The sequence below is a fragment of the Bos mutus genome, chromosome 15, assembly GCF_027580195.1.
Source record: "Bos mutus isolate GX-2022 chromosome 15, NWIPB_WYAK_1.1, whole genome shotgun sequence".
NCBI classification, from domain to species: Eukaryota; Metazoa; Chordata; class Mammalia; order Artiodactyla; family Bovidae; genus Bos; species Bos mutus.
The window spans coordinates 32,397,501-32,409,374 of record NC_091631.1 but is presented as its reverse complement, the minus strand read 5'-3'; the positions used below and the strand labels follow the sequence as shown (position 1 = coordinate 32,409,374).

The 11,874-nt window shown below is 36.6% G+C and overlaps 1 protein-coding gene across 1 annotated transcript; it reads right to left on the bottom strand.

The window, feature by feature from the left end:
• Positions 1-10,389: 10,389 nt before the first annotated feature.
• LOC102273349 (olfactory receptor 52A5) lies at positions 10,390-11,346 on the bottom strand. Its single transcript, XM_005902318.2, has one exon. The coding sequence runs from the start codon at positions 11,344-11,346 to the stop codon at positions 10,390-10,392; it is 957 nt and encodes a 318-aa protein (XP_005902380.2).
• Positions 11,347-11,874: the final 528 nt, after the last annotated feature.

The following is an 11,874-nucleotide window of genomic DNA, read 5'->3' as shown; positions in this document are numbered from 1 at the left end:
TTGAGCTAATCTGTTCCCTGTAAAGACTGTCCTTCTTTTTAAGTTACATATCTTAGGATATAACAGAACAAAGATTCAAGTCACCTAAGATTCTTTCTCCTTCAGCTAAAATATCTATAGGTCTATTCAGCCTCTTTAATAGCATGGTGCTCACTAGTCTTTACCTCTCATTCTTCCAAAGCAGACTCTCAAATTTATTATTACTGTTCCAAAATTGTAGTTCCTAGGACCTCAAAATCAACTCTCTCAAAATAATACCCATACTATTTACTTTTGTGACCAGAATTTTTGTCCTGCAATCTTTATCCACTGTCTGTACCTGGTTTGTACTTCAAGATATATATCTCATCTCCACTTAACCTAGTACACGTTCTTAACTATTCACTTACTTGGTACCCACAAGTAGTATGGGAAAGGGACAGCGAAGAAGGTCATTTTTTGCTGGTCCTAGCTATGGAAGATTTGTGTTTTGTAATATCATTTTCCCTGCTGACCAAAGTTCATTAGCCTCTTGTAAATCCAGAGAGTTATTATTATTATTTTTTTTAATTCTTGGGTCAAAGAACGAGGTTTGGGCCAGAAGGGCAGCCAGCATTTCTTGGGACTCTCTTCTTACTCAATACCCAGGGGACCCTGATGTAGCTAGTCCAGCAAGAGGTGACAGTATTCTCTTCATCCAAAAGTGCAATTGCATTTCTCACAGCACCAGACACTGAGATTCCTCTCATTCTTACATTTCTAACACCAAAAGGAAATATCAGAGGGGAAATGTTCAGAGAATAAGACTCTGTTCATTGAGCAAATTTGCCTGCTTTATCCCATGTTTTTTAAGAAAATTGAATTGGAAACAAAACAAATAACTGTCTCTTATTATTTATTCTATTTATTTACTCTTGAGCCTCCATGGCCATTCCAAAGATTTCCAGATGCATGTCAACAATACAAGCAGGAGTGTATTTGGATAAGGTAGGGAGACAGGGCTTTGTTGTGTAGTAAGTTCCATAAAAGTAAGACTTGCTAAGACAAAGGGAAATAAAATCAGCAGGGAACTGAAGATATACTTCCTATCTATAGAGACTGATGTTGAAGGAATGCACCTGACAATACAGAAGACAAATGTAAGAAATATGTGTTTGAACCCTGGGTCAGGAAGATCCCCTGGAGAAGGGCATGGCAACCTACTCCACTATTCTTGTCTGGAGAATCCTATGAACAGAGGAGACCTGCAGGCTAGAGTCCATAGGGTCACAAAGAGTCAGAGATGACTGAAGCCTCTTAGCAAGCATGCAAGCTCTGCAAGAAGTAAGACTTGCAAAGATAAAGGGAAAAAGAAGTAAGTAATGCATTGATTATGCACTTCCTGTCTCAAGAGATAGGAGGTTAAAGAGATAGGTCTTATCAGAAATGGAGATCTATACTTTTCCCACAACGCCTTGATCACAGGAACTTCTATATGCTTAACTATATTTTGTTGCTCAGTCTCTCAGTTGTGTCTCTTTGTAACCCCATGAACTGTAGCACACCAGGGTTCTCTATCCTTCACCCTCCCCCAGGGTTTACTCAAGCTCATGTCCATTGATTTGGTGATGCCATCTAACCATCTCGTCCTCTGTTGTCCCTTTCTCCTCCTGCCCTCAATCTTTCCCAGGATCAGGTATTTTGTTTGTTTGTTTGTTTGTTTTTTGTTGTTTTTAATGAGTCAGCTCTTTTCATCAGGTAGCCAAAGTATTGGAGCTTCAGCTTCAGCATCAGTCCTTCCAATGAATATTCAAGACTGATTTCCTTTAGGATTGACTGGTTTGATCTCCTTGTAGTCCAAGAGACACTCAAGAGTCTTCTCCAACACCAGAGTTCAAAAACATGGATTCTTATGTGGCACTCAGACTTTCTTATGGTCCAACTCTCATGTCCATACATGACTATTCAAAAAAGAGCTTTGACTGTACAGACTGTTGTCAGTAAGTAATGTCTCTGCTTTTTAATAGCTGTCTAGGTTTGCCATAGCTATTCTTCCAAGGAGCAAGTGTCTTTTAATTTCATGGCTGCAGTCACCATCTGCAGTGATCTGGAGCCCAAGAAAAGAAAGTCTGTCACTGTTTTCATTGTTTCCCCATTTATTTGCCATGAAGTGAGGGGACTGGAGGCCATGATCTTCAGTTTTTGAATGTCAGCTCCCACTCTGGTTTTTACTGACTGTATAGTGCTTCTCCATCTTTATCTACAAAGAATATGATTTATCTGATTTTGATATTGACCTTCTGGTAATGTCCACGTGTAGAATCGTCTCTTATGTTGTTGGAAGAAGGTCTTTGCTATAACAGTGTTTGCCATAACCAGTGCATTCTTCAGGCAAAACTTTGTTAGAATCTGCCCTGCTTTATTTTGTACTCCAAGGCCAAACTTAACTATTCCTCCAGGTATCTCCTGACTTCCTACTTTTGCACTCCAGTCCCCTATGATGAAAAAAATTTTTTTTTTTTTTTGCTGTTGATTCCAGAAGGTCTAATATTACAGGGTAATTTAACACTGAATACAATAGTACTTATATCCTATTTGAAAACAACTTTCTTCTCAAACCCCTATGAGCAAAGCACAGGAGAACAAGGAAACTGAAAAGTTGGAATTTAGAACAGGAACTGTTTTATTTCAATGATAAAGCAAGGAATGTGAGCAACTCATGCTCAAACTGGAATTCCATCACCTCCACTAGCTTTGTTCATAGTGATGCTTCCTAAGGCCCACTTGACTTCACATTCCAGGATGTCTGGCTCTAGGTGAATGATCACACCATCATGATTATCTGGCTCATGAAGATCTTTTCTGTATAGTTCTGTGTATTCTTGTCACCTCTTTTTAATATCTTCTGCCTCTGTTAGGTCCATACCATTTTTGTCCTTTATTGTGCCCATCTTTGCATGAAATGTTCCCTTGGTACCTCAAATTTTCTTGAAGAGCTCTCTGGTCTTTCCCATTCTATTGTTTTCCTCTATTTCTTTGCACTGATCGCTGAGAAAGGCTTTCTTATCTCTCCTTTCTATTCTTTGGAATTCTGTATTCAAATGGCTATATCTTTCCTTTTCTCCTTTGCTTTTCACTTCTCTTCTTTTCACAGCTATTTGTAAGGCCTCCTCAGACAGCCATTTTGCTTTTTTGCATTTTTTTTTTTTTTAAACTCAGCAGTGGCCACAGGACTGGAAAAGGTCAGTTTTCATTTCAATCCCAAATAAAGGCAGTGGCAAAGAATGCTCAAACTACCACACAATTGCACTCATCTCACATGATAGTAAAGTAATGCTCAAAACTCTCCAAGCCAGGCTTCAACAGTACATGAAGCATGCACTTCCAGATGTTCAAGCTGGTTTTAGAAAAGGCAGAGGAACCAGAGATCAAATTGCCAACATTCGCTGGATCATCAAAGAAGCAAGAGAGTTACAGAAAAACATCTATTTCTACTTTATTGACTATGCCAAAGCCTTTGACTGTGTGGATCACAAAAAACTGTAGAAACACCTGAAAGATATGGGAATACCAGACCACCTGACCTGCCTCTTGAGAAACTTGTATGCAGGTCAAGAAGCAACAGTTAGAACTGGACATGGAACAACAGACTGGTTCCAAATAAAAGGAGTATGTCAAGGCTGTATATTGTTACCCTGCTTATCTAACTTCTTTGCAGAGTACATCATGAGAAATGCTGGGCTGGATGAAGCACAAGCTGGAATCAAGATTGCCGGGAGAAATATCAATAATCTCAGATATGCAGATGACACCACCCTTATGGCAGAAAGTGAAGAGGTAGTAAAAAGCCCCTTGATGAAAGTGAAAGAGGAGAGTGAAAAAGTTGGCTTAAAGTTCCACATTCAGAAAACGAAGATCATGGCACCCGGTCCCATCACTTCATGGGAAATAGATGGGGAAACAGTGGAAACAGTGGCTGACTTTATTTTTCTGGGCTCCAAAATCACTGCAGATGTTGACTGCAGCCATGAAATTAAAAGACACTTCCTCCTTGGAAGGAAAGTTATGACCAACCTAGACAGCATATTAAAAAGCAGAGACATTACTTTGTCAGCAAAGGTTCATCTAGTCAAGGCTATGGTTTTACAGTGGTCATGTATGGATGTGAGATTTGGACTATAAAGAAAGCTGAATGCAAAAGAATTGATGCTTTTGAACTGTGGTGTTGAAAAAGACTCTTGAGAGTCCTTTAGACTTCAAGGAGATCCTACCAGTCCATCCTAAAGGAAATCAGTCCTGGATGTTCATTGGAGGGATTGATGTTGAAACTGAAACTCTAATATTTTGGCCACCTGATGTGAAGAACTGACTCATTTGAAAAGACCCTGATGTTGGGAAGTTTGAAGGCACGAGGAGAAGGGGACGACAGAGGATGAGATGGTTAGATGGCATCACCGACTCAATGGACATGAGTTTGGGTAAACTCTGGGAGTTGGTGATGGACAGGGAGGCCTGGTGTGCTGCAGTTCATGGGGTGGCAAACAGTCGGACATGACTGAGCGACTGAACGAAACTGAACTGAACTGAACATGCTCAAAAAGTCCAAACTCCCTCTGGCCTTGAGGAAGTGTTTTTAAAGGCAAATTTCTGGGGAAGGCTACAGAGTGTGTGACTTTCTTCCGATTGTTTGGTGGTGTGGTAACAGGATATTGTTCTAGGAATTTCAATTAGCAGCCTTCTGCTTCTGGCCAGTATGGGGTCTATGTCAATGTCAATCAAAGGTTACCATCCTCCACTTGAGTAGAGGCCTTAGTTCCCGCAGTAGAACTCAAGCTATGTATCAGATTGTTATATGTATCCCTTGAAGAGTTACTAGCAAGAGGGCTCTGCCTTATCTCCACACTTTTTCTTGACTGCTTTATTTTTGCATTCTTCCACTTCCTTTGTTAGTAGCTATTTGAATCAGCCCTTTTGGAATTCAGAAAGGTCTAAGAGACTGAAGCCTTCCCCTGTAAATAAGGAATAGGAGACTTGAGAGTGCTTTTGTTCCCAGGGCAGCCCCCACAAGGTCCTGCTCCATTTCAACTTGTTTGCCAAGTACTGCACCAGGAAAACATTCATATATCTTTTTTTCCCCCTCAAAAGTGTTATGATTAATAAAGGATGCACTAAAGAAATTAAGCATAATAACTGAAAACCTATTAACTCAGCAGTTGTCTACTGAGAGATGTATCAATACATTTGAATTACATTTTTATACCACCTCCACTGCATTTCCTACCCTCTTTTCACAGTTCCTAGATATTCTATACCTGATGATTATTTCCAGTGTGTTTCCTGCATTTTTAATAGCACACTCTCTCTCGTTCTGATTTCAACAATAGTTTTAACACAATGAGGTGCATCTAATCTGGTGATATTGCCATATTTCAACTGTCTATTATCTCTCTCACTATTCACATCTCATCTTACTATGGTTATCTGTTATGTTTTCAATTCCTTTACTCTTCTCTGGCTTCATTAGAGCTCATCCAATATGTGACAGAGTCAAAATATCCCTCATGTCCATTCCTTCTCCTCTGCAAATGAACGTGACTGAATAAAAATATATACATACTGTAAAGAACCCAAATATCCATAAGTGAAAGGATAAATGAATTGTGGTATATCCACAAAACAAAATACTATTTAACATCAAAAAAAGAGAACTATTGATGAATGCCTTGGAAAATAATTGAGGTCAGTGAGAGGGGAAAAAAAAAAAAAAAGACCAAAAATGAAATTACATTTGGTATTAATGCATTTGAAACCATGTATCTCTGATTGGGACTTGAACTCAGCCAAAACCCAGTTTGAGACTTGAATTCATGGTCTTTAAACTGAGATCACACCAGATCTTGGGACTCAATGAAGTTCAGATTCTTGATGTCTCATCAGTGAATTCAGTGAGAGACAAACTGACCGGTAAGAAGTGGAATTATTTAGAGAGAAATACACTTCACAGACAGAGTGTGCACAATCTCAGAAGATGAGAGCAGCTTCAAAATATGTTGTGGCTAATTTTTATGGGATGGATAATTTCATAGACTAATGAGTGGGAAGATTATTCCAACCATTTTGGGGAAGGGGTGGAGATTTCCAGGAACTGAGCCACTACCCACGTTTTAGTCTTTGATGGCCTTGAAATTGTCATGGTGCCTGTGGGTGTGTCATTTAGCTTACTGATGTGTTACAATGAGCGTATAGTGAGGCTCAAGTTTTAGTGGAAGTCAAGCCATTCACCATCTTGGACCCATTTGATTCTATTGGTTTATTTCATGTCCTCACATTATGTAATTCTTTCAAAGTTGTGCCTGCTCCCTTCCCTCTTGTCTCACATTTACATAAAATTCTAGAAATTTAAATTGACATTTAGTGATTTCAAATAGATATGTGGTTGCTTGAAGACGGGTATCTACCCAAGTACAGCATTATAAATGCACATGAGGAAATTTGGGAGAGTCACAGGTTGATAATGGTAATGGTTTTATGAGCTTGTGCATATGCCAAGATTCATTGGATAGTGCATTTTAAATATGTACAGTTAATTACATGCCATTTTTAATAATGAAGCTTAAAAATATGTAATACTCTCTATTTCACCTACAACGGAAAAGCAATTTTAAATGAATTTTAGTCTAAATATGAAAGAATGCCATTGTATGAGATGACTGTTGATAAACACATGAGAGGAAAAGATTTCTTAGATCAATGTGGAAATGTTTGAAACTGTTGACTGAAACCACCTACTTTGGCCAGGCACAATGATAACCAGTTGCATGAATTATCTCATAAAGAGAGTTGCTGATAAAGGAAATGGTGCTAGCTGGAAAAAAAAAAAAAAAAATAGGCAATCTAGAGAGGGGCCAAAAGGAGGAGAAAGGAGATGATATGTACTGCCAATTACCCATAATGCTAGAATTCATCTTGGCTACGAGATATGTGAGCCACCATGATGATCCTTGAGTTAGAGCAAACATGGGCCAAGAAAGATGGTTGGCCAGAGCCAGAAACTAGGCCCATTACCATGAAACCTGAAACTTTGAGCCACATAAGAGAACAGTTCTCTTGGGTCCCATTACCCTTTCTGCCCCAGCTCTCCTGCCCCAGTGCCCCTTTCCCTCTCTAATAATTTCTTCTTTGTCAACACATGTGCCTCTGTTCAGATAATTCATTTCTGAGTATTAAACAAGAGCTCAATCTTGGGCCCTGGGAGCCCCTCCCCTCCCTGAATTTCTGCAACAGAAGCAACTAGCACTTATTTAAATATTTTATAATTTTGATTAATTAGGATATCTAGTCTTCAAAAATATTTCAAGTATTCTACAAAAAGCAGAAAACATTTTTAATGTGTATAATCTAGAAAAAGATTACATCAAAATATATAAAGACCTCATAATATTAATAAAAATAATAGAAAAAATCCAAATGTATCGTATCATAAATATGTAAAAATTTGATTTAATCTGATTATTTGTTTGAAAATGGTAACTAAAATGACAAGGAACTACTATTATAAATGTACCATATGGCTAAAATGATGATAAGCATATCAAATATTAGTAATGATGTCCAGTAATAAAGGTTCTTATATTCTGCCAGTGAATATAATTGAACCAACATTTTAGAAATGCATTACACCACTTACTAACATTGGCAGTACCCTATGAATTAGCAACAAGACTTTTGGATGCAGAAATCATCACTCTAAGTGCACCAAGATACATATACAAGAATGTTTAAAATTGTGTTTTTCAAAATCAAATCTTCTCAATGCCCATAAACAGAGGACGGGTAAAAAAAGCTGTAGTATATCCATACCATAGTACATTATGCAGCAAAGGACATGAAAGATGGACAAAAAATATTCTAGTCAAAAATTCACAAGAAGAAAAACAGAAAAAAATCAATACTATGTACTTCTAATTATATAAAATTGAAAATTCAGCAAAACTAAACTATAAGGTTTAAGAATGCATGTTTAGGTTGTAAACATATATACAAAAAAAAAGGTATAATTACTTTAGCTATTAATATAGAGATTATTTTTAGGAAGAATGAGAGACTGTAATGGTGAAGGAACACAACACAAGACGTGTAAGGAATGAGAAATTGTTTCTTCATCTAGAAGTTATTTTCATGAACTTTACAAAATTGGTTATTTTCACTTTTCTGTATGAGAATTATATTTCAAAAATCAAAGAAAATATATCTGCACTTGCTTCTAATCACCTGAATCAATGTTTAAATTCTAACTATTCTTATGAAAGGTAAGGTAATTACTTTGCTTGTATTTTCTCCGGAACTGTCAACTCTTACTAATTGACCTATTTCTAATCTTCTATTTAAGAGACAAAAAATGGTTGCTCGATTATTACACCTTGTTATTGGTCTCTTTAGCTAACTATAGGCTTAAAAAACTTGACTGTCAACACACAGTCATATTATACCTACATACCTCATTTGAAAATTACTTTTTATGTATGATGAGGTACTTTTATGGTTTATGTTGTTTGTCTTTTTTCATACTCCAGAAGATAAATAAAGGCAGGCATTCTGATGCATATGGAATGTGTTTGGTTTTGTTGGTTGATACAGCTAGGTTGATTTTTCTTATTGAGCTTTTCAAATGTATGTGCTTTTTCTAGTATAATTCATGCACTTTGGCAATTTTTTGCACTTTATATTTTGGAATATGGTTCTCCCAATTCCTGCATAATTAATTGGTTATTATCATCACATTCCATTTTCCTTGGTTTCTTATTCAGGTGTATCAGAACATTTTATCTTCATTTTGTGCACATTACATGCTATAACCTCTTGGAGACAATTCATATATTTGCTGTTTTACTTCTTTTGAGAGGTGGATGTCTTCACCAGTTATTCATTATGCACTATGGTTGCCACAGCTTCTTGAAACATTTAATGCTGTAACAGATTTAAAACTAATTAAGTTTTTGTTATCTCATTAAAGAAAGTTTTGTACATCTGAGATTCACTAACATATTGCTTTATTACTTCCCTTGGTGTATTTTTCCTTTCTTCATATACCTCAGGTTTATAAAAATTTTAGTAAAAACTTCGTGCAGAACTTCCCTGGCAGTCCAGTGGTTAAGACTTCACCCTTTTAATACAGGGGGCACGGGTTCAATCCTTGGTCCAGAGCAAACATTCCAAAGATTCCACATGCTGCTCAGTATCTAACCTACCTGAGGTCAATTGTAAAAGTACATTATGACACAAGTTCATTATGCTTTATTCAACATAATTATTTATTCAAAATAATTATCTGCTTCTGCCTCTTAAATGACATGATTCCTTTTTCTTTCTTTTTATTGTAGTGAAATGTTGGGTTATTTCTTTCTTTGACTATATGTTAGTTTACAACTACATATTCAGATATCTCTCTTTGTTTACTACGATTTTCTTCAAAGTTTTCTTATTACCCTAAAGTCTCTATATTTGTTGGCTTTGAATACCATTGGTCAACAGCAAGAAAATGTCTTAATTGTTCATTATACAATGTCATTTTTCTGAAATTTGAAGACGCCTCAAGCATTACCTAACTGTGGATAAAAGCACCAATTAGACACAGTTCCTCTATTCAAGATACTTGCAGTATGAAATTTCTAAATGCAGTGAAAATGTATTTGTATAAGTGTTCAATGCTAGAACTAAAGCTCCAATTTCAAGCAAAACTCAAATTGGGTAAAATCATTAAAATATTTGTCTCTGAAAAGATGTTTTCTATTTAGATACTGATTGGATTTTTTGGATAAAATAGGTATATTTTTGAATATGCTTAAAATTTTTAATGTATGCTTTCCTGTGAAAACTCCTCTGTGTTTATAGACTTTGGACAGCATCATACAGATTTTATATTTCTGACATTGATATTACTAATTTTACATAGTTTATATATTCATCAGTTATTCAGATGAAGTAGACAAAAATGGATAAGTGATTTCAAAAAATCAAAATATAGATTCATAAACAAATACTATAAAGTGAAACATAGCTAGAATTATAGCTTTGAATTGGTTTAGCAGCCTAAAAATATTAATATATTTCATGGTGCTTGAAAATTACTGGAAATGAAGTGCTGTTTTCTTCAATTTTGCTGTCAATATGTGCTGCTAGAAGGGACATTCTAGATTTAAATAAACAGGACCAAACAAGAGTAACAGAAACAATTTGAAATCTCATCATAAGGAAGCTTGTTCTTTATGTGAATAGCAAACCAAAGCTTTTAAGTATTTGAGGGCTTGTTAAATTATCAGCATTTGAGCTTTAAAGATTGTTTTCAGATGTAGATATTCGTTCATGATGTAACTTTTCACCATATTAAAGTTGCTACTTTAAACTAACCTAAAATCTCTACAGAAGGAGCCACTAATGATCAGGATGGTTTTTGGAGAAGATCATTTTCAGGACACGGTCACGAATTTGTTTGGTCTTCACTCCATAGACGATTGGGTTGAGAAAAGGTGGAACTAAAAGGTAAAGGCTAGATAAAAGGATGTGAACGTATGGTGGGATGTGAGAACCAAACCTGTGTGTGAAGAAAGAGAAGAAGCCAAGGAGGTAGAACTGCAGGAAGACACAAATATGAGCGATGCATGTATTAAAGGCTTTCAATCTTGCTTCCTTCTGGGGCAGTTGAAAGACAGTGACAAAAATCTGAAAATAGGACAAAGTGATAAAGCTGATATCAAATCCTAAGATAGTGAAGGCAACAAACAGGCCTAATATCTTGTTGATCCGTATATCTTCAGTAGCCAGTTTCACAATGGCCATGTGCTCACAGTAAGAGTGGGAGATGACTGTGGTTCGGTAGAATTTAAGACGATATTTGATAAGCACTATGCATGGTGCTACAAGAACGACAGCCCTGAGTATTACACCGATTCCAATGTGAGTCAAGAGTTTTTGGGAGAAGATGCTGGCATGTCTCAAGGGGTTACAGATGGCCACATAGCGATCTAGGGCCATGGCCAGTAAAACACCTGATTCGGTTGCCTGGAATGAGTGAATAAGCCACATTTGTAGAAGACAGGCATCAAAGGAAATCTCTGTCAAGTGAAACCAAAAGATGCCTAACATTCTGGGAAGAATACATGTGCTAAGTGCAATGTCTGTGGCCCCCAGCATGGCCAGAAAAATGTACATTGGACTATGAAGGCTGTTTTCATATTTGATTATCACTAAAATTAATGTATTCCCAATCACTGCCATAAGGTACATGAAACAGAATGGAATCCCGATCCAACACTGCACTGACTCCAGGCCAGGAATCCCGATGAGTGTTAGTACAGAGGGCGTGAAGACTGAGCCATTGGGTCTGAGCATGGTGATGTGAGTAGTAGAATCAAGAAGTGCTACTTCTATGTCATCTTTTAATTCCTGTTAAAACTGAAAAATTAAAAATTAGAATGAGTTATTTCAGCAAAATATGCTTTAGTTAGACTAGGAGGATACCATCTTACTTTCTCTGCCCAATGACTCCTCTCTAATTTTCCATCTCTTTTCTCAATGTCTTTAAGTAGTCAATCATCAGATTCTATGTTTCTGCATGCCTTTATTTTTTTCAGTGAGAAAAACTAAGTGAACATACTGTATGGCTTCTTTCTGGTCCACGACTAATGAAAGAAATTCCCCTTAGCTTGTGCTTTTATGAGTGCTAATCATCAGTGCTTTCTTTCTTTTTTAGTCACATACCAATTGGAATTGAGGGAAAAATTCATCTAATTCAAAGTAATGAATTTGAAGATTAGACTGTACCTAGATCTGGCATGAAGGATCTATAGTAGTAGTAACTCTTTCTGTTTGGTCATAATCAGAAAGCAAGTTTGATTAGAATATTTTTCAGTTTTGCAG